This window comes from Aphis gossypii, unplaced genomic scaffold (genome assembly GCF_020184175.1).
Source record: "Aphis gossypii isolate Hap1 unplaced genomic scaffold, ASM2018417v2 Contig00636, whole genome shotgun sequence".
In the NCBI taxonomy this organism is placed as follows: domain Eukaryota; kingdom Metazoa; phylum Arthropoda; class Insecta; order Hemiptera; family Aphididae; genus Aphis; species Aphis gossypii.
This window is the reverse complement of record NW_026083204.1, coordinates 36743-61525: the sequence shown is the minus strand read 5'-3', so window position 1 is coordinate 61525 and position 24783 is coordinate 36743. Positions and strand designations below refer to the sequence as shown.

The window sequence follows — 24783 nt, the reverse complement described above, 5'->3', positions numbered from 1 at the left end:
TCTAAAAGTGAGCAGGTGATATCAAGTACAGATTTTCCTAACCGTGAACGATTAACACATTAACGTAGCAATTGTCGATCATCAGCGGCGGCGGAACGGCGTGAGAACGCTAGCCGCAACGAAAAATATATTATAACAATTATATTATGCGGCGGCATCGTGCAGGGTCAAAGGCAGATCATCGCACGTACGCTTGCCACCCGGTAGAATAATATAGATGTCAAAATGACGCACGTCGGCGTTCAGATAACGCAAAGCGTGGGAAGAAGCGGATGCAGGTGCAGATGACCATCAGGGATCTGAAGGTACCGCGGGAGTCCCTGGACGATATATAAGGGGGCCCAGATTAGGCACAATTCAGACGTGATCCACCAGAGTTAGCGCAAGCACCTTCACGTCACCCAGTTTAATATTTTATGTCTCCTGGACTTAGAATATTTTTCACAAGTTTTATTAAATTAATTAATTGGACTTAGAATAATTTTAAATAAAAAACACTTAGAATAATTTCGAGAGTTCAATTATTTCACAAAACCTTTCCAAATCGACATCATTCAACTGATTGTACGTGGCACGTTACAAATTTGGCGCAGTCGGTAGGATTCTTTCAAATAAGAATTCTTTGGACGAACAATTTTAATTTTTTCGAACTTAGAAAATTTTCGGGAAAAAATATTTTTTTTTCCACTTCGAAAATTTTTCGAAAAAATTTAAAATATATCCACTTCGAAGAATTCACGGAGGCACATTCGGCAACGAATCACTGTTGAAGAAGACAACTGCAGAACGTCAACTTCAGCGACTCCGAAAGAGAAAGAATCAACAAGTAACACCACGGCTCAGCAATCAAGAAGAATGGAAGCATCAACTCAAACCATCGTTGTGTAAGCATAATTTTTTTTCTTAATGTAGAATAATTTTAAGCGTCTAACTCTGTTCGCGTCTCCTTTGGAATTAAAAACTCCATCGTATAAGTTACTTTTAATTGTGAAGGTGTATATATATATATTCCCCGTGAAACATTAAATAAAATATCTTGATAAAATTAAATAAATAATTTAAAAAGGGAAAAATTTAGAATAAGCAAAAATAAAAAAATAAAAAAAAACGAACGCAACGATTAAATAAATTTAATATTTTAATAATACACTTAGATTATTTTTACGCATAAAATTTTTGTTCAATAATAAAATAATACAACTTTATTTTAGTTATAAAATATATAAATATTTCAAATATAAATAATTTTTCGAGGAACAAATAAATAAATAAGAATTTTTTTTAAGGAAAAAAAAAAGACATAAATAATTTTTCAGAAAAATTAATAAATTAAGAATCTAAAAAAAAAAAATATATTTTATTATTTCCAAAAAGAAATACAACAAAGTAACATAAAGAACTTTCAGAAAAATAATAAGTTAAAAAAAAATCAATCAAAAAAAATTAATAATAAAAATATTTTATTTTTAAATATAAATAAAATATTTTGACATAGAAAATTTTTCAAAAAAAAATAATAATTTAAGTTTAAAATAAAATTTTATTTTATTATTTTATTTATAAAATATAATAGCAGAAGAATAAAATTTTTATAAGGAAAATAGTAATAATAAATTTTATTTTAATATAAAAGGAAAGAAAAATTATTTTAATTATTTTAAACATTTTTTTTTAATTACGAAAATTAAATTATTTTATTAAAATTAAATATTTTACAAGAAAATTATTTTTTATGCGGAAAAATTATTTAAGATAAATATCGTAAGAATAGTATAAATAAATTTATTTTTTTTTAAAAAAAAAATAATACAAAAAAAAAAAAGAGAATATATTGTTAAAAAAAATTATAATTAAGGGGAAAATATTTTATTTAAGAAAATTATACGTGAAGAATACGGAAAAAATAATTATAGAAAAAAAAAAATTATTAGTGAATTATACGTCAAGGAACACGCAAGAAAAAAAGAAAGAGTTTATTTTGTGAATTAAAAAGAATATTAATTGAGAATTTTATTGAAGGCAGTTAAGACCTTATTTATTGAATTATTGGGAAGGCAAGTAATAAGTCCTTATATATATTGAATTATTTTAGGCTGAAAAAGTGCCATATTTTAAAAGTTGATGATGAAAGGATTATTTTGGGGCGGATTTGAGCCATATATTGAGAATTAAAAGTATTGAATTTATTTAGGCTGAAAAAGTGCCATATTTAAAAAGTTGATGAAAGGAATTATTTTGGGGCGGATTTGAGCAATATATGAGAATTAAAAGTATTGAATTATTAGGCTGAAAAAGTGCCATATTTTAAAAGTGATGAAAGGAATTATTTTGGGGCGGATTTGAGCCATATATTGAGAATAAAAGTGTGAATTTATTTAGGCTGAAAAAGTGCCATATTTTAAAAGTTGATGAAAGGAATTATTTTGGGGCGGATTGAGCCATATATATTGTGAATTAAATAATTGTGAATTTTATTGGGCCGAGAAGAGCCGTATATTGAAAATAATTGTGAATTTTATTGGGCCAAAAAGAGCCGTATTTTGTGAAAAATAATTGTGAATTTATTTAGGCCGAGAAGAGCCGTATTTAGCGATTTTAATAATCGGAGATTTTATTAGGCAGAAATAAGCCGTGTTATAATTAAAAGATAATTGTGAATTTTATAGGCGAGAAAGTCCTATCGTGTTAAAAAAAAAATTACTTGACGTATATTGTGAATTTTAGAGAGGATAAAAAAAAATCCTAGAAAAAAAAATATAAAAAAAAATATAGATAGAAATAATTGGGGGAATAATAAAAATATTACGAGAATTTTATAATAAAATAATATTGATAAATATTTTAAAGAGATTAATGTTTGATTAATAATTGAAAAAAAAAATAATAATAAAAAAAATTATTTTAAGAAATAAAGCGTATTTAATTTAAGTTATAATAAATGAATATAAAAATAAACGTATGAATAAGGAAAAAGAAGAAAATAGTTATAGTGAAAACGATAGTAATAGTTCGGAAGAGGAAACAGATACAACAAAAGAAATCGGAACTCAGGTAGAGTTAAATAAAAATATTGAAGTAAATAAATTAGTAAACATAAGTATAAATACGAAAGAGGGTAGCGACTCTACACAGGGAATTAATAAGGAAAAAACAACAGGGAAAAGTTTGTTAGATACTACTGTTAGAGAAGACTCAAATACCGGATTAGAACAAAGATTAATAGGGTTACGTAGTACACCAAATTTAGTCCACTCAGAATTAGGACCAGTAAAGAGGAAGCAAAGAACAAAAATGTCTAGTGTAAAGGCTACAATTGAGCAGGTCACTGCTATGATACCAATTTGTGCCGATGCAAAAGACGTTTGTTCGTTCATACGGGCATGCGATTATGCATGTGAGGCCGTAGATAAAGAAACTATACCCTTATTAGTGAAATTTATTAATACTAGGATTACTGGCAAGGCGTTAGAAGTATGTCGGTATAGGGAAACCAGTGATTGGGAAACTATTAAAAAAATATTAAGGGGGGCTTTTGAACAGCAATTGTCACCACAAACATTACAAATAGGATTAAATTCAGTTCGTATGAAAAATGACGAAGATGTATTAACTTATACGGGTCGCGTAGAACAGTTATATTATAATTTATGTAATGCAACATTGGCAAATAAAACGCCCGAAGAGGCGAGAATTTTAAGGCAAACTCTAAAGGATCAGGCATTAGCAATTTATATAAACGGGTTAAAAATGGATTTACAAACAATATTACGAGCTAGGAACCCAGAAACTTTAGAACTGGCAATGCAAATGGCTAGGCAGTTAGAAATCGAATTTAGTTTTAACAAAGAATTACAAAATAACGAGACTAAAGTAAATCAAAACGGAAATAAAAATAATAACGGAAATCGTTGGTCAAATAACTATCAGGGAAATAACCCAAATGGACAGAAATTCGGTTATAAGCAAAATTATAATCGTGGTCAGAATAGACAAGGTCCTAATAATTATAATAACGTTAATCGTAATAATAATTTTAATAATTTCGGTCGCAATAATAATAATAATATAATAATAACTATCCGCGTAATAATAACGGTCAATATAATAATAATAATCGGAGACAGCAAAACGATCCCGGATGTTATATTTGCGGCAGAACTAATCATGTCGCTCGCGATTGTCGTGGTAATGTTACACAAGTTGCGCGTCGGAATAATAATAATAATCAGCAACCGCAAAATAATAACGCACGACAAAATACTAATAATAATTTTAACAATAATTCAGCACCAATAACTTGTAGTTATTGCAATAAGATAGGACACGATAGTGTTAGCTGTTATAGTAGGCAACGGGATGAGCGTAATAATGCAAACCGGACGGGAAACGGTCAAGTGTCGAACGGGAACGGCGTCCGTTCGATCAACCAAATAACGGCCGTAACGGAGGAATTATCACCCAACGATGTTTCACCATCGTATCAGTAATTAATGAAAATCATGTTACATTTCAATCACCTAACTTTAAAACAAATACAGCAAATCTTCTTTTAGACACCGGTAGTGAAATCAATTTAATAAAAATAAATAAATTAACAGGCGAAACATTAGTAAACGAACGAAAAAAAAAATAAATTTAAAAGGCATTAATGATAAAATAGTAACTACCATAGGCAAAATTACAATAATATTAATATTAAATAATAATAAAATAAAAACGGAATTTCATGTGGTCGATAAGGAATTTCCAATACCGCGAGATGGAATTCTAGGTCACCACTTCCTGTTACAAACTAACGCAATAATAGATGTTGCGAATAATATATTAACTATAAATGATAACACTCCGTGCGAATTAAATAAAGATAAAATATGTTACACATTAAAACCGCGAACGGAAACAATAATATCTATCCCAATAGCTGATCCGATAATGGAAAATAAAAATATTTTAATACAAAAACAAGAATTAATACAGGACGTATATTGCGCTAATATAATAAACACGGTAAAGAATGGAAACACGGTGATAAGTATACTGAATATTTCTGAATTACCACAAAACATTTATGAGGACCAATTAAATAAAATATTATACGACAATGACATAGAATATAAATTACACGAAATAACTGTAGTAAATGACAATAACGATCGCGTAAATAAAATAAAAAGTTTAATACGTAGTGACCATTTAAATAACGAGGAACGTAAAACAATATTAGAAATATGCGAACATTTTTCCGATGTATTTCATTTGGAAAACGATTATTTAACATTTACTAACGCCGCGGAACACGTAATAAGATTACCCGCCAATCAACCGCCTATATATAAAAGACCATATAGATTGCCACAGGCACAGCAAAAGGAAATTGAACAACAATTAATTAAAATGGAACAAAACGATATCATAGAACGATCTATGTCACCTTTTAATGCACCTTTGTTGTTAGTAAAAAAGAAATCAGATTCATCTGGTAAAGATAAATTTCGAATAGTAATTGATTTTAGGGCACTCAATGAAGTAACTTTAAATGAATTTCATCCGTTACCTAATATTACGGAAATATTAGATCAATTGGGACAATGTCAGCTTTTCACCATTTTAGATTTAGCAAACGGTTTTTATCAAATACCTTTAGCGAAGGAATCTCGCGAAATGACAGCGTTTTCGACCGGTCAAGGTCATTACCATTTTAAACGTATGACTATGGGAATGAAAACAAGTCCCGCTACATTTCAGCGATTAATGAATAACGTATTGTCGGGGATAATAGGCATTAAATGTTTAGTATATTTAGACGATATTATTATTTATGCGAAAAATTTGAGCGATCATAACAATAAGCTGATAGACGTATTCGAACGTCTACGTACCCATAATTTAAAAATACAACCAGATAAATGCGAATTTCTAAAACGCGAATGTTTATATTTGGGACACATAATTTCGGAACACGGAATAAAACCAGATCCGAAAAAGATAACATCAGTATTAGAATTTCCGGTGCCTAAAACTGTAAAGCAAATAAAATCATTTTTAGGTTTATCGGGGTACTACAGGAAATTTATACAGGGATATAGTATGTTAGCTAAACCAATGACACACTTATTAAAAAAGGATGTTAAATTTAATTGGGACGAAAATTGTCAGGTAGCTTTCGACAAATTAAAAAACGCACTCTGTGCAGAACCGATTTTACAATATCCAGATTTTACGAAACAATTTATACTTACAACCGACGCTAGTGGTAAGGCTCTAGGAGCTATACTATCCCAAGGAACGATAGGTAGCGACCTACCAATAGCGTACGCATCTAGAACTTTGAATAAAAGTGAAATGAATTACTCAACTACTGAACTAGAATGTTTAGCGATTGTATACGGGGTTAAACAATTTAGGCCCTATCTTTACGGTAGAAAATTCGTGATACTCACTGACCATAGACCATTATCTTGGTTATTTAACTTAAAAGATCCGTTATCAAAGTTGGCGAGATGGCGCATACAGCTTGAGGAATACGATTACGAAATAAAATATAAACCGGGAGTACAAAATTCGAACGTAGATGCTTTAAGTAGAATGTATAGTATAAAAGAAATTAAGGACGAAAGTTATACGAGCTTTCTAGAAAAATCGGAAACAACAATAATAACGAATAGTAATGTGAAAGAGGTGAACGGTGAATTACTAGAATCACCCGCAGAATATCATATTGTATCAGAAATAGAAAAATATTATAACTTTAAATCGGGAATAAACTACGAATTAAAACGAAAATTTGGAACGAATAAAATGCTAGAATCAAATAAACAAATAGGCGACGTAGTATATTTTAATTACGAAGAAAGATACATAATATTTTTGATAACTAAAAGTAAAGAAAAACAATTAACCACAAGTGAAAATATGCATTTTGCATTATTAAATTTAAAGTACTTTTGCATTAAAAATTCCTTGAATAAGTTAGCCATGAACCAGTTAGGAAAGAAAGACGGGTTGGACTGGACAAAAACAAGATCAATGATTAGGTATATATTTCGAAATACAGATATAGAAATAATAATCTGTACTAAATTAGAGTACACTAATGAGGAAAAATTAATTATTTTCAAGCAATTTCATGACTCATTACTAGGGGGTCATGCTGGATTAAATAGAACGGTTAAGAAAATTAAACGACAATTCAACTGGCCAGGGTTAAAACAAGAAGTAAGGGAATATATAAAAAACTGTCCGTCGTGTCAAACGAATAAAACAACTAATAGGCATCACCGTAGTCCGATGATTATAACTACGACAAGTTCTAGACCGTTTGAAAAAATATTTATGGATATAGTAGGACCTCTAATACCTACTGCAATAGGCAACACATATATATTGACTATGCAGGACGATCTAACGAAATATTCATTAGGTGTTCCGTTACCAGATCATACGGCAAACACTATCGCCCAGGCGTTTGTAGTAAATTTCGTATGTGTGCACGGTATACCTGAAACTATATTAACTGATCAAGGTACAGACTTTCTTAGTAAGATTTTCACAGAAGTGTGTAAACTACTAAAGATTAATAAAATAAATACGAGTCCTTATCATCCGCAAACTAACGGTAGCTTAGAAAGATCACATAGAACTTTAGCCGAATATTTGAGACACTATGTAGACAAAGATTTAAATAATTGGGATCAACTATTGCCATATGCATTATTCGTATATAATTCAACGGAACATAGTTCGACTAATTACCAACCTTACGCGTTATTATATGGAAAAGAATTGGACATACCAGTCAAGTTAAAATGTAGCCCTGAACCTAGGTATAATTACGATGATTATATATTCGATTTAAAACAAAAAATGCAGGAGTCACATAAAATTGCCAGAGAAAGATTAATTAATAAGAAGATAAAATCTAAAAAACAGTATGATAAAAAGGAATTTAGCGAAGACTTAGATGTGAAAGATTTGGTATTACTGAAAGACAAAACCCAGAAAAACAAATTAAGTCCGTTATGGAAAGGACCTTTTGAAATTTTAGAGGTTTTGGATACCGAAAATGTAGTAATACAGAGAGGTAGAAGGAAGGTGACTGTACATAAAAATGATGTAAAAAAATATTACGAAAAAGGCAAACTAGACAAGGATGATTAGAAATCCGATACGAAAGTTTAGGTAGAAATTAAATATAATTAAATAAGTATTAAATAAATAAGGTAAATAAGACTTAGAGTGTAGTTTAAGATTAAGTATTTATTTTTAGGGAAAAGAAAACCAAATTCATAAATTATCTATACGACATGATCAAACGGGAAAAACATAACGTTACTACTTTCTTAAGAAGGGACGAAGCACCTAGTTGTTTAAAGTCACATATGGAAAATGCTAATAAGAAAATGAGCGAACCATATTCGCAATCGGAATTAGAGAGATTTACGAAAAACATTACGGTTTATATACATGACGTTTATGAAAAAAACGACTTGAGAGAACAATTTTGTATAGTAATAAACGATTGGTTAGACGTAATGCCGGAGGCTGACGAAATGTTAGAGCACGACAGGAAAAAATATAGAAAAGAAATGAAACGAAGGGTGATGGTAAGTCGTAAAAGAAGCGACAGAATGGACCAATTGTTGAAAATGTATGAACAGAAATAGATATAAAAAAATAATAATAATAAAAAAAATAATAATAATAATATTAAGTATAGATAGAGCATAAATGTGTAATAAGTAATAGAATAATAAAATAATATAAGTAATAAGTAATGAAATTATAGGTTAATCATTATGACGGTAAAGGGAGTAACGAGCCATGAAGAAACAATAGTTTTTTATGAAGTAAACAATAGTCGTGTTGAACTTCAACGAACGACTTGGGGAACAACGGAACGTATAACTTTAGCTTTGAATGATGAGAACAACACACGGGTACATATGAACCTAGGGTGTATATTCTCCATAAAACCTACGACTATTGTATTAAATAACACTTTAACAAAACTTACTATCGAAAAAACGTGTGAATTAACATTGAAAACAATAGGATTAGACAATGAAAAATTCATATTATTTCCGAAAAATGTTAGACACCTAAGTGTAATACATTCAAAGTTACTACATAAAACCAACATAACTAATCCAACATTGCAGACAATTTCAACTACAATAAAACCTATCATGACAAGTGAGCATGACTATAATTTAACTACACTGAATAATTTCGAGTATAACAAAAATACAAATAATACCCATTACGAAATAATATCGCAAATGATTACAGCAAACTTAACAATGATAGACTCCACAAATGTAGTAAATGAGTTTGACTATGGCGATATCACGTCAGATACTACAGAAGGAATAGGGGATAGAACAAATATAACTAGTAAAATAATTATTAATAACACCAGCACACAAATCGTAACAAAACTAGAAAATCCTAAATTTAAAATACATTATTATAATTTTATAATATGTGTAGGAGTAAGCATTCTAATAATGACCATTGTACTACTAATTATTAGTATACACCATAATTTTAAATGTGTGAACAGATACAGATACAGATATGTAGTAAACTTAATACACGAACAAGGAACAGAGTTAAACACGATGAGGGAGACTAGTATATAAAAAATATATAAGAAAAAAAAAAAAAAAAAAAACATGAATAAAGATAGTAAATTAGATTTATTTTAGTATTAAGATACAAATGTAGTTAGTTTCAAATTTTACACTAATAACCAAAACGTACTATAAGAGTTAAACTATATTATAGGAGCCGACAAATTGAAGTAATATATCTGACAACGGAAGGGCATAGGCGCATAGTGCCATTGGTGGAAAATGCACAATTAGACGTAGTTCCTGAATTCGGGTTGGAAATAAAAGAAACAGCAGGAGGACGTCTGGTGACTCTCCGGTTAAATAAGGGAGATGAAATGTTGGGGGAAATGCAGTTGTACACGTATCTGGGGTGCATGGAGTTTGAAAGAAACCCTGTGTACTCGCACATATATGGTGCACATAACGAAATCTGCTGGGATTGGCATGAACCACATGAAACGCTGTCAGAGGAATCGGTACTCTGCCAATGTATTTTGGACAACTTCCGATGTGAAGGAAACCGAAGGATACATTTGACACCGATAACGTATGGAAGGCCGCACATGTGGTTGCCTACCATGAACTTGTTGGAAAGCGTGAGCTTTTTTGCTAGCAGATGGGAATTAAAAATCGGATTCCTTAAAAATTTGGGTAGAAAAATAAAACGCCAAAAACACTGTTTCTTAGTGGGGGACAGGGAAATCCCCGCCTGCTTTGACCACCATGTGCACTCTGCGGCAGCACTTTTGCCTTACCCGTTAAGTCCTCACGTAATAGAGCAATCTATTGCAACTTTGAGATCAGACCTCTTGAGAATCATACAAAGTGATGAGCCCTATACAAGACCTATGTGCTGGATCATGAGAAGAGAAATTCTGAGGACAACGTCGGAGGAAATTTTTAACAAAATAAATGAAAATTAATTGCTAGTAGTATTTAGTTAGAATTAATAAGATAAATTATATTTAAGTAATAAATAATGATAACGTAACATGGCCTATTAAATTAATTAAGGTAAATATATGTCTAATTAGCATATTATTATATAGGTTTTTGTGTATAATGATGGCGCAAGGACAGTCGCCATACACCATAGAAGAATTTAAAAATGAAACAAGTATATTTTATGAAAACCAAGGTGAAATCAGAATAATAGGAGCTCATTGGGAGCTCGTAACTTATATACCGTTAAGCGATTATGATTTAAGACATTATCAATTAGAATTAGAAATAAGAAATATGGACGAGCATTGTAAGGGAAATATGACCGATCGGGAGATGTGCTCAAAATACGATAATGTATTAAAAACAACTTTTAATGAAATATCCGTCCAACGGAAACAAATGTATGAATCTATTGGTAGATATTTGTCACCAGGGGAACACACCACCATACGTAGTGCTAGAGTGAAAAGAGGGTTAGTAAATATGATAGGTTCGGCAATGAAAACCTTATTCGGAGTTTGTGATGAGGAATGTGCGGAGGAAACTTTGCAACACATAAACAAAGTCGAAGGTACAAATGAACGTATGATACATGTTATAAAAGACCAGACCACTGTAGTCAAATCTTCAATAGTAGGAATAAACAGTGCTTCAACTAAACTAAACCAGTTATATGACGAGTTAAGACAAAAGCAACTAAGTCTAGAAACAAACATAAAAGCTTTAATAAACAATACGTATACTTTAGAAACCTTGTTACTGTCAAATAGAATTTTTAGTATATTTACAGCATTAATGACACAATACTCTTACGAAACCCAAACTTTAAGTGCCATAATAACCGCGGCTAGGACAGGTGTTTTACACCCAAGCTTAGTAACACCGCGAGAACTTGCAGCACAACTAGTAGAAGTAAAACTAAACCTACCACTTAACTTGAATTTACCAATGGGAACATTACCTAGCGAAATACATGAATTTACAAAAATAACTAAAATTGCAGTATTTTATAGTGGTGATCAAATAGTGTTTCTGATAAAAATACCGTTGATAACGGAAACGCAATTAACTTTATTTAAAATCATACCTATACCACATCCTGTAGACATTGATCGACCGGATAACAAATCACATAGTATCGTATTGAAACCAGAATACCAATATGTAGGAATAACTAAAAATCGTAGACAATTTACAACGTTTACTGAAACAGAATTATTACACTGTACCGAGACAGAAACTTTTACTATTTGCCCGGAATTTCAACCAATACAACACGAATCAAAAGAACAACCGTGTGAAGTTTCATTATTTAAAAATCCAGACCAGTTACCACAAAATTGTGAATCAGGAGTAATCATTATTTCTAAAAATATATACCACAAACTTAAGTATGCCAACACATGGATATACACAACAAAGAAAGATACATTAACAATTACGTGTCAGGGAATACAAGAACCATATATTGAAAAAATTAAAAATCAAGGGATAATTAAATTAAATCAGGAATGTAGAGCTTATGCAGAACACGTAGTGCTAAATCCGACAAGGGAGATCAAAACAAAGTATTTCACAAATTTCATACCTAAAATCGGAGTAGGAAGTATATCGTATAAGATCAATAACAGTATCAAGGGCATTAAAATAGAAAAGTATAGACATAAGTTCGACGCACGCAAACTCGATAACATACACGAAATGGCCCACTCACTAGACGATGTAGAAAGAATGATAGACGAGGAAATACTCAGACAGTCCGGAGTGGAAGTACAAAGTAATAACCACTCATTAATGATGTATGCAATTATAGCATTGTTAGTATTCTCCATGTTTCTTTTGGCATTCATATATATAAGTTATAAATGCAAACTGACCACTATGAGGGCCATAGGCCATCGAGCAAGAACTACGGATAACGACATATCGAATAGAGAAAGAGAAGTCATACATATGACGTCATCGGCAAAAGGGAATGGGGTTAAGGAAAAGCTACTAGGTGACACACCAGATAGGCTAGCCCTAAGTAATATGCCGCCCTTACTGAAAGAACAATAAAATGTATAAATTAAATATATAGATATTTAGATATAATAAGGAATAATATTAATAATATAATATAACTTAAAAATAATAATATAAGTTATTAACAATCGCATAAATGTATAAGTATGTACTAAATGTAAAAAAAATATGAAATACAATCACTAATACAAAATGTTTAATTATACAGAAAAGAGACACATAAATTCATAATTATGGACTTCGAGTTCTCAATGGTAAACAAGACAAGCATGGTTGTCATCTCCGGAGCTATATCCAATAGCTTAGACCGTTTTAAGATCAGGAAACTGGAGGGACGACCTCTTTTGCTACCACTTAACGAAGAAGCTCGACCTATGGGTGAGACGGAGCTTCAGGTGGCAATAAGAGAGATAAAGAGAGTGTTCAGAGTAAAAACTGATCTGAGAGATGCTTGTCTAGACCAATTACAACAAAGTTTGAGTTCAACCAGGAATAATTTGAATAAGGGATATATTGACAGTTATATACGTAGAGGTAATAAGAGAATGTGATAGTAGTATGGAACGGACATTCGGACAAAAAATTTTAAAAAGATTAGATTTAGACCACTATCCTATGTTAAACATAACGTGCTACGATAAGTATTTTAATAAAAATTTCTATATTCAGTTTGAAAAGTTAGGCAATAAAGAAATAATTTTCGAAGTAGATATCGGTACATATAATAAAACAGGAAGGCTACTTAATTTAGTAGAGACCCATGATATAATATGTAAAAAGAAACACCATACTACGTATGCGCATGATCCGAGAATGGATGTCAAGTATACTAAATGTATATTTGATTATGTGATACGGAAACAGCGATATGAAAATTTAATAAAACATTTCTAAAAAAAAAATATATAAACAATAACAATAAAAGTAGTAATAAAACAAAAACAACGGTTACATTAATAATCGAAATACGAACGTAAAATTTCTTTTTCAGAAATTCATAATTCTATAAATTACAAATCAACTCTACGAAATAAATAATAACCAATAATGGATAGAATGGAGCAATTAGCTTCGGCAATATCGTTTAACATAGAAACGCAATTTCATATTAATCCAACACAGGGAGAATGGCATAATTACACAGCTTGTTTTGATTTTCATATAGTTACCGCTAATGAAAATATACTCGTACCTTACGAGGATGAAACTATATTGGAAATGATTGAGGCAGCCAAAAGATTTTTGATGATATGGCGTTAGACAGAGAATTTGGTGAACCATACTGTTATGAATTAAACTATTACCTCGAAATAATACAGAATCCACGAGATATATTGAATTACAGTAGATAAATGTATGTCTAGAATGAATTGATCAGGTAAACGAAGTGTTGGGGCTGTACGAAACACCTATCGACATAACATTTGACATATGATCGATGGGGTGGATTCTATGGCATCCCCAATGAGTAAAGAGTGATCAAGTAAACGTATTAATCAATTAGGGTTGTTGTCAATGTGGACGACGTACTTCAAATGATTAGTATGTCATTCCATGGGCAGCGAATCTTGATTGAGTAAATAAAATAAAAAAACATACAAACTGGAATGATAATAAATATATATATATACACTTAGATTTAAGAAAACATACTGTACGAATAAGTTACTATTGGGATATGGAAATAAATTTGAATTGTGGGGAACTTTATAGATTTTGTACTACTAAATATTATAATATAGTAAAAAAAAAAAAAAATATTATTTGTATTAATTAATTTACCATATAAGAAACTATTGTAATCAACACATTATACTAACCACATATTTTATTGGAATTATCAAATCAATTATAATCACTATATTGTACTATTTACTAACACTATATTTTATTGTAATCACAATTATAAATTATAAGAAAACTAACCAACATATTTAAAAATAGAATTTATAACCAAATATTTAATCTAACCATATAATCATTAATTATTATAATCAAAATATTTAATCAAACTATTTAACCATTTGTAAGTGTAATCAATCCATATTTAATCAAAACTATATACAACATATACATCATATATTCATATTATATAACGAAAATACTTTAAATGTAAAAGCATACAGAGAATTGTAATGTATGTCTTATATCAATGACTTGTAATCGATTATTGTAAACACTATAATATTGTAATAATTTGTAACTTAACTATTTTGTACTGAACTTTGAAAGATTTCTGTCTTTGAGACATAAACCTTTTTTTTCGTGGGGAGGTGCAACGTGCTCTGATACTTATATTAAATATAATATATAAATTACATTCTGTAGCCAACAATAATCTAACATTGGGGGTGCAACAGAACTTTTGATGAGGGTGTAACAATTATTCTTTAATTGGATTCTAAAAGTGAGCAGGGATATCAAGTACAGATTTTCCTAACCGTGAACGATAACACATAAACGTAGCAATTGTCGTCATCAGCGGCGGCGGCGGCGGAACGGCGTGAGACGCTAGCCGCAACGAAAATACTATATTATAACAATTAATTATGCGGCGGCATCGTGCAGGGTCAAAGGCAGATCATCGCACGTACGCTTGCCACCCGGTAGAATAATATAGAAATATAATTACCACCCGATAGAATAATATAGATGTCAAAATGACGCACGTCGGCGTTCAGATAACGCAAAGCGTGGGAAGAAGCGGATGCAGGTGCAGATGACCATCAGGGATCTGAAGGTACCGCGGGAGTCCCTGGACGATATATAAGGGGGCCCAGATTAGGCACAATTCAGACGTGATCCACCAGAGTTAGCGCAAGCACCTTCACGTCACCCAGTTTAATATTTTATGTCTCCTGGACTTAGAATATTTTTCACAAGTTTTATTAAATTAATTAATTGGACTTAGAATAATTTTAAATAAAAAACACTTAGAATAATTTCGAGAGTTCAATTATTTCACAAAACCTTTCCAAATCGACATCATTCAACTGATTGTACGTGGCACGTTACAATATCATACGTTTTTAATCTGGATGTAAATGTAATGTATTCCGGATATGTTGGGAATGATTTGTTTCGTACTAAAGAAACTAATGAAGAAATGTCATGCTAGTTTTTTGTAAGTTCATTTTTTTAAATGGCATTGAAAATCAAAATGTATTACTATAAAAATATATTCTAAGAGATAGAAAAAATAAACATAAAACACAACTTGGTTTAACGATGGTTAATTAGTTACTAAAATGTAAAGAAAAAAATAATTTTGTTACTAAAGAATTACAGTTCAGTGTAGCCAACATGTATAAGTAATTAATAAATTGTAAATTGTTACTTTTAGTAGTCAGATTGTTACTTTTACAATCACGATTTATCTGATATTTATGAAATCTCTTTGTAAAAAAGGTGCTCAGAACATACATTATGTTTTTTGAAAATCAGTGTTTTTAACTGGTACTTGGAGAAAAAAAAGTTTGAGGGGAAAAGTCTCCCTTAAAATTTTGAAATCTCCGTAGTCAAAAGGTGCTCAGAACATACAAATATATACTACTTCTAAAACAATTTTTTTCTAGAATTTTTCCATTCACAGCGCCTGCACCAAGAAATGCTCCAATCGGTTGTACCCAGTTGCCACGGAATGGTTGATACATCAGTACAAGTGCATGATCACCTCTTTTTGTTAAATCTTTGTTTGAAGTTTGGGCACCAAGGTCAACAAAACCATGAAACTGTAAACTATCGCGTTGAAATTTTACAACTGATTCTAATTGCATTTCATCCAGAAGTAAACAACCTGAATATTACATTTATTTTTTACATTTTTTTCTATACCTATATGAAAATATTTAAAAATATATACATAAATATCTTTCAATTACCATGTCTTGCTGCCAAACTAAAGTCTTGAGCTTTCTCTTTCATGACTTGAAATGTGTTTTCTTGGAATCCATAAGCAGGGTGCAATTTTTGATATATCTTCCAAGTGTTTTTTCTGATGGCAAGGGCTATTTATTTTATTTTCTCATTTTTCTGTATAATTTTGGTCCCTTGATATGCATTAACAAGCATTCATATACCCATTCTAGACTATATCTTCTTCCTTTAGAGCTTTTACATTTTGCTGCATTAAAAATTGTTTTAACCATTTCTTATTGCTCTATTAGCAAATCCAGTATGCAATCATTCAACATATCCTTAGAAACAAGGCTGCACTCTCTTTGCATTGTCCATAATTTCTGCTTCAATGTAACCAACTATATATTTGAAATAGATATAAAGTTAATACATTATTAACTACCGACAGTTGATAATAGTCTTCAACATTTTAATTATAATAGACATAATTATGAATTTGTATAAAACTGATTGTTCATTATAAATAGTTTTAAAATTAGAATATCAATATTGTAAAAGTAATTTAACAAAATTACCAAGTATATAAGTGAAGTCTTTATTTTTTCTTACATATTTGATATTATGTATAATGTATATGTATAATTAATAAAATAGGAAATATTTTTTTAAATCTATTCTAAAAAATAATTAACTTACATTATTGTTAAGTCTAGTTTTTTGTTGATGTTTAGTTTTTAACCTTCTTGTTAGTCGTTGAAGTTGTTTAGCTGGTGTTAAATTTATGGATTTTACTTTTTGCAGTTTTCTTCTTTCTGATGCACGGTTAAAACATCTTACAATTCTCGGAGAAGTTAATGAAGGATCAAAGAAACGAACACACAATTTTGATTGGCGACAATTATTAACTCTTTTACATATTTTAAAGATATATAGATTTTGAAGTAATAGTTGCAAATCGTTTTCACTTTTTATTTTATTAACTTCAATTTGTTTATCAATAATGACTACACTTGGTAAACATGAATCAGTAAAAACTACAGTTTTATCAGTTTTTAATGGATCATTTATGTGAACAAATGTTGTTTTTTTAATGGAATCAAATGCAGTCCCCACATATTCCTTGGAAGTATTATATCTTTTACAATTTTGTAAAGATAAGCTATTGAAAAAGATTCCTTCAATTCAAAAATTCTGAAATTATAAGAAATCCCAAAATATAATTAAATCACATTTTATATTATTGATATAATTAATAAATTTATGTAGTAGTATCATTAAGTACAAGTAGTGTCTTACTCATTCGGTGAATTTTGTTCTTGTACTATTTTAATTTCATCTAGGTCACTTGTTGATGCATTACAAACCCTTTTTTTATTTCTTGCCTATTTTTTGGTGTCGGTCTTTTTATCCCTACACTTGAAAATCGTTCTGGTAACCCTAAAAATATTGTCGGAATAGCATTTTCTCTCAATGCCGGACGTATTCGTTCAATGTATTTAATTGACCCATCAGGCATTTTACATTCATATTTTAAAAAATCATCTTCTTTAAAATGTAAACCGTAAACTACATCTTTTATGGATAAGTTCCTATCTTTCCGTGGTATTTTATTGTTCCATACAGATAGTAAGTCCTGTAAGATAAATAATTTTAAAACGTTCATGTTTATAACAGAATACCTGTATTAGTTGTTATGTAGCTTTTTATATATTTATTTTGTTTTTGTTATTATTATTATTATTTTTTTATTACTTATATGTATTGTAATAGTTATCTTTTGTGTTAAAAAAAATGTTATATAAATATCAGTAGAATAATAAAAAAAATTGTGGACGCAGGCTTCCTCTCGGTGGTCAACATGTCAAGGTTAGTTAGAGGTATGTTACAGTACATAATTAAGTATACAAAATATTATTATAATTTAAAACAAAACAATAACTATCGGGTAAGTGTTACTTGTGGTGGATGGAACATGGCTGGTACATTCTTCCCTGCTGATTTTATTATTTTAGTATTACTTAAGTAACCAGACTTGCATGCAGGAACAAAACATTTATTGGGTATATTAATTAGCACAATATGAAAAATGTTTAAAAATAATAAGTTTTACTAGTTTTAGGTAGGTGTGGATGGTTATATTTCCACTATAGGTAGTGTGATACAGTGGTACTATAGAATCATAAAATATAAATAAAATATGTCCATCAATATGTAAATAATATGTATATTATTCAACACAAATATACTTAAATATACAATATTGCTTATAAAATATTTTCAAATCGGCCTTCTTAGCTCTTCCTGGTGGACAATTCTGTAACTAAACTGCTGTAAAAATGGTACTCATTTATTTCTCATACGTATGATTGATATGACTACTTGGGGTGGAGAAAAATCGATAGTCCTAACCATCGATAGCTTCCGATTGTATGTAGTTATACTATCGATAACTATCGATAGTTTCGATAGTATTTTTGTCTAAAGGCTGATGTTAAAAACAAACTTTTTTTCAATTTTGAATCGACGACGCCGCAGAAACTGCTTTCACAATATTTCATAGACTTCTTGTCAAAAAAATTACCTAAACACATTTTTAATAGTGATAATAAATAAAAATAGTATGTCATTATGTCAAAATAAATGATTTATTTTATTGCGTACAAATTATAACATTGTAAAATAAATATTTAATAATGAACATAATAAAAGGAACTTCAACAAGCTTAGTAAGTATAAAATAAATAGTCCACTGTCTTGTAACAACATAAAAATAAAATTATTTAACAAATATGATTAAAGGAACTTTAACAACTTTAATAAATATAATATAAATAGTCCAGTTCTCTAATAACATAAAATGAAAATCAGTAATAACTAGTTTTTACTTATATAATTCAACAAAATAAAATGTTTAAGATGAAATAGGTAATTTAACAAATGATAAAAGGGACTTTAACAAGCTTAGTAGGTAAGTATAAAATAAATAGTCCACTGTCTTGCTACAACATAAAAATAAAATTATTTAACAAATATGATTAAAGAAACTTTAACAACTTAAATAAACATAAAATAAATAGTCCACTGTTTTGTAATGATATAAAAAGAAAATAAGTGATAACTGGTTAATATTATTTAACAAATTAAGTAAGTTTAAAATAAAAAGTTCTGTTTTTAACATCATATAATGAAAATAAGTTAATATCTTTATCAACCAAATAAAAAATAAAAATGTTGTAATAAAATGATTTAACAATTATGAGCAATCATAATAACCAATCATTTTGATATATAAATATCAACATATTGTAGTAATCCGACCATATTACCACAGATTAAATAAAACCAGATAGTGCACTCCGGGATAGAACAATAGATTTTCAAATAACAGTATCTGATTGGTTACTGCGCGTTGCAGTAGGACCAAAAGAAAGTAACGTAAATATTGTGGATACAATTTACAATATTAATAATATTGTACACAAATCGTTAATGCCATAAAAAAAAAAAAAATATAAATAAAAACGCTATTATATTTAATATATGTAGGTATTTATTTATTAAAAAAAAAAAAAAAACAAAAAATGCAAACATTTATAAGTACATAAAGTATATATATAAAAAAAAAAAAATACAATTAATTTATAATTAATTAACCATAAATGCAGTTTACTCAAGCAATTTCTTAAAATTTTTCTTCTTCAAAATTTGTTTTTTTACTTGCTTAATTTGATGGTACTTTCAAGTTATGGTCAAAATACTTCCATAAGTTTGAGTGACTTTTTTGAAAGCATCATCAAATTAAGCATGAAAAACAAACATTATGAAAAAAAATTGTTCAGTCAGCTCCAAATTGCATAGACCATATTGATCCACGTTGATCCATATTGATACATAAAAACAAAATATAATGATAATTAATAATTTACAAATGTTTTAATGTTGTTAATTTTTTATTTTTCTTAACTTTTTCAGAAACCAACTCTTTATTTAAAAATTTAACTGATGAAAAAATTCTAAATCTTATAAACAAATTTAATAAGTAGTCTTTATTAAAGCTTTCACATGGGTGAGAAAAATAAATTGATAGCATGGTTAGTTTTAATTTTTCACCTACTTTATTTTCAGGTGCTAAAATAGGAAAACGATTAATAAATACTGTTTCTAAACTGTTAATATAGTTATAAAATTCTGAATGAGGCATCATTAGATTTCCAAAAGTGGATTTTTCAGAATTTTCGTAGGCTTTAAAATAAGAAAATAAAAAAGATGGTTCTACATTTTTTTGAAATTTTGCATAATCTATACAAATGTTACAGGCGTGTGTTTCCAAACATTTTTTAATTAAATATCCACAAATGTAGGTCAGTATATTTTGTTCAGGCAATTCTAAATCCCGATAATCAACAGATGCTACTGGTATCGAAGTTTTAAATTTAAATGGAGTTTTATCCGGAAACATAATATTTTGTACATCAGTATTGGTAGGATCTGGAATTTCTGATAGAATTTCATCAAAATCTTGCAGGCAATTAACATTGTCGGAATGTTTAAAATAATTCAAGCAAAATATGTTTTTAAATGAATAATAAAATTGTACAGGAGTTGGGTTGAAGTTATTCCCTTGTTTCTGCAGAAAGGTACAAAATAGGTTTTCAAGACAATCTTGATTGATCCTATTTGTGAATAAAACATAATTTTTTCTAGGATTTATAGAAGATAATGATTGCCATAATAAAGTTAAGCTAGCAATAGAAACTAACCATCCTCTTATAAATTTCATCCTATTTGTAACATTTTTATTATTCTTATCTAAAACTATTAAAGAAGTAAAAAAATTATTCATGAGTAATAGGTGTGATTTTTGAAGCTGAGAGTTTATAAATGGTCTATTATAATCTTTAGAATTAGGCCTTTTATAAGAATTAAAAATGTCAAACAATTTATCAATATTTTTAATGAATTCAATTGTAGGCCTTGAATCAAATGGAAGTTTATTTAAGGCTAAATATGTTTCCATGCCAGCTCCAACTGTAGCACTAAACAACTGGGCCGCTAGATAAACACGCATCTTTTGGAAGGCATTTGGATAAATATGTTGATTAGTTAATTTGGGAGCTAACCTTAAGTTGCAATTGCTATCTTCCTTATAAAACGACACAAGATATTTTTTGTCAATAATATTTTCATCTACTTTAAAAGAATGCTTTAAAAACATATTTCTAGTAGATTTTAAAAGGTGCGGAGGATCGAAAATATAAAAAATCTTTTTGTTATTGATTTCAAAATATGGTCGTGAAGGAGTAATATTAAGATTATTACTTAAGCCTACAAAATTTGATCCCATGTCCGTAATGAATGCTTTAACATCCAATGGTGTATTTTGTAGTCTTAATAATGTAGAAAAAATTATGTCCTGTAAATCATACCCAGTACAAGTACTTGAAATTAAATAATATGCTATAGGCAACTTCCAATTTACATTAATACCCCTGAGCATTAATACTAATGCATACTTTGCAGGTTCATATGTCTTACGAAAGTTTGTTGTATTAAATCCCATAATCTCATCCTTTTTAATCAAATAATATAAATGACTTTTTATAGACATTTCGTCCGCACAAAGTATGCACTGTACTGCTTCAGCAGAATAATTTTTAGTTTTAAAGTTAATAAAAGAAAACAGGAAATCATTAAAACCTGGTTGCATTTCAAATTTTGACGTAGCTCTCTTAAGTTTACTTGTACTAGGTAATGATAGAATTGATTTCATAAAATTATAAACTCTAGGTCCTAAAAAATATATAGTTAACGCAAATTGTTTTAGTGATTTTGAATACCTATAACCTGGTTTTTTCCTAGATTTACACATTAAATGGGATTTGACAATTAAAAGTAAAGCAGGAGATAAATATTTTTGACATTGTTTTAAGAATATATCTGTGGAATCATTTTCAGCTAATACATTACTTAGAGTGGCAACAGTTTTTTCCAAACTCTTAATTTTTTCCTTCGCTTCTTTCAGTTCTGTCCTTAAAACAACTTTTCTAGGTGTTGAGTGTGATAAATGATCTGGTGTCTGAGAAGATGAGTCTGTAGTATTATTCAATGATAAGCCTAAAAATAATAACAATATAAATTAATAAAATATTTATAAAAGTTAAGATTTAACTGAATTAACTTACTTGTACTAGTACATGAAATAGGGCTTGAACATGCCATTGTTGTTGAAAGATCATGTGTTTCATTACTTTCATTCATTATTAAATCCCTCTCAGATTCTCTTTTAGCCAGAATTTCATCTAAAAGTTAATGGAAATTAAATTATTTAGTAAAGGGTATCTATTTTTGTGAAAAACCAGCCAGTGTAACTAGCCAGTATCTACAGTGTAAATATCTTCAAGAATAATATTCAATTGAAGACCTACATCTAAAGAATATCTTACCACTGAATAATGTAGGAACAGCAAAATCTGTCAACCTGTTTTTTTTGTTGACATTAAGGAACATTTTGTCCTCGAAGTGTTCACTACAAATTCTTAAATTCTGAACAAATACATTTTTATCTTTATATTCAGGCAAACATGATTCAATCCACTTGGACCGCCTAAAGAATAAAATAAAATAGATGTAGCTATGTATGTTTTGTTAAAACTAATATTATTTACCTGTCTATATTTTTTGGCATGGTAAAATAACTAATACCAACAGAGGTCCTCGACTTATTGTTGCAGTATTTCACTGCGCATGACGAGCCATGTCCTTTTTTTGTTTCCATAATAATATTATAACGGTATATAATATTATATGCTCAAAACTACCCGAGTAATTAAATTGTAGAAATAAAAACAGTAATTTAAAACTTAAAACAGTTAAAACACACTTGTTACCATACCAAAAACAATAACAAAACGTTATCATGAGAAATACTTGATAACACACTGTTTAACATACTACCAACTCACTGAAACTTAACGAATTTAGTTTTTCTATCATTGGCACACTGATATAAGAAGTACCAAGATTTGTTTACATTATCACGATTTCGAGAGTGCACTATCTGGTTTTATTTAATCTGTGATATTACTTTATTTTATTACTTTATTTTTATTACCTTTGAGCTGATACTGTTTGCAATAATTTCATATATCCAATTTATAGATCTAGTATTATATTCTTGTTATATGAATTAGTAGAATTAAAATACGTACATTATTTATATTATTTATAGATCTAGTTAAATGATTTTTTTAGAAAGCTAATACGCATTCAATAATCGTGTCTTAGTAAACACGAAACTTGTGTTCCGGTTTACCATGACACACACGTATATTCTGGGACTACGTCCATGATTAGTTTTATATAAAAAGGGTTGTGGTAGTATTAAGATTCAGACATAGTTAAGCCTCAAGTACGCATGGACCGGTGGCGTTGTTCTATACTTAACAACACATCGGGCTAGTCGTTAATATTATTATTTTACTCTGTCTCAGTTAATAAATAACTTGATTTTCAAACTTATAAAAAACGAGTTGTTTATTTACTACAAATTTCTTACGCTCTCCGAAGAAGATAGACGACAAAGTGGACTTCGTCGTTAAATCGTGTTTGGCCATCTTCACCAGGACCGGCTCACTACAATGTTTACATTTTTAGCTTTTAATCTAGACCGCCTATCTGAAACAACTATACCAGCCTTACTGAATATCCTTTCAGATGAGACTGAAGTGGCAGGAGCACATAAGATTTTTTTAGCACAAGTGGGAGTAGTCCCAAGACTATCATTATTAACCTGAAATATAAAAATTATAATTTTATTGATTTAAAATGAGTTTGTAACCATTTAGATTTTAATTTTTAGATAGGTACTTACATTCCAGAATATTAAAGAATCAATATCATTATTTGTATTAGGACGTTCCATGTATTCTTTTAAATAAATGATTGAATTGGCAGTCACCGTCCTGTTTTTCCTTTTTTCAGCTATTCTAATCTCCTGAAAATCAAATAATGATTTACTAGAGTTAGATGCTGATTCTGTAGTATCATGACTTTCCTCTGGATTTTGTGGTAATAATGATTCTTGCAAAGACATTTCGCTCTGAAGTAAAGAAACTGCACATTTAGCATTATCAGAAGATCTAAAAGCCTCTTTTTTCAGTCTCGGATCTAATATTGTAGCTAAACGAGGTAAAGTACGTTTCTCATAATGAAATAACCTTGTTTTAACACTTTCAACTGTCTTTTGTAGTATACTCTTTTCTTCTGAAGTACTTGGTTGTAGATTAATAAGATGATTTAAAATACCTTACACTAAAGGTATTATCAATGAAATGGTAACATA

At 29.4% G+C, this 24783-nt stretch overlaps 2 protein-coding genes and 1 long non-coding RNA gene across 4 annotated transcripts; 1 reads left to right on the top strand and 2 right to left on the bottom strand.

The window, feature by feature from the left end:
• The first annotated feature begins 210 nt into the window (after window positions 1–210).
• On the top strand, window positions 211–10600 carry LOC126554887 (uncharacterized). Its single transcript, XM_050209889.1, has 2 exons — window positions 211–884; window positions 9787–10600. Exons 1-2 carry the CDS (start codon window positions 856–858, stop codon window positions 10535–10537), a joined length of 780 nt encoding a protein of 259 aa, XP_050065846.1. The 5' UTR covers window positions 211–855; the 3' UTR covers window positions 10538–10600.
• Window positions 10601–16220: 5620 nt separating this feature from the next.
• LOC126554889 (uncharacterized) lies at window positions 16221–17627 on the bottom strand. Its single transcript, XR_007606746.1, has 3 exons — window positions 17139–17627; window positions 16466–16840; window positions 16221–16380 (listed from the first exon to the last, which is right to left on the bottom strand). It is a non-coding gene; the product is annotated as an uncharacterized LOC126554889 (long non-coding RNA).
• A 1083-nt stretch (window positions 17628–18710) lies between these two features.
• On the bottom strand, window positions 18711–24783 carry LOC126554888 (uncharacterized). 2 transcript variants are annotated; one of them, XR_007606745.1, is made up of 3 exons: window positions 24313–24783; window positions 23998–24231; window positions 18711–19023 (listed from the first exon to the last, which is right to left on the bottom strand). XR_007606745.1 is itself a non-coding variant. In XM_050209890.1 (2 exons), the coding sequence occupies exons 1-2, from the start codon at window positions 24532–24534 to the stop codon at window positions 24058–24060; spliced, it is 396 nt and encodes a 131-aa protein (XP_050065847.1). In that variant the 5' UTR covers window positions 24535–24783; the 3' UTR covers window positions 23780–24057. The 2 variants fall into 2 exon arrangements, 1 of the variants encoding a protein (XP_050065847.1); XM_050209890.1 differs by lacking the exon at window positions 18711–19023 and having other exon boundaries at window positions 23780–24231.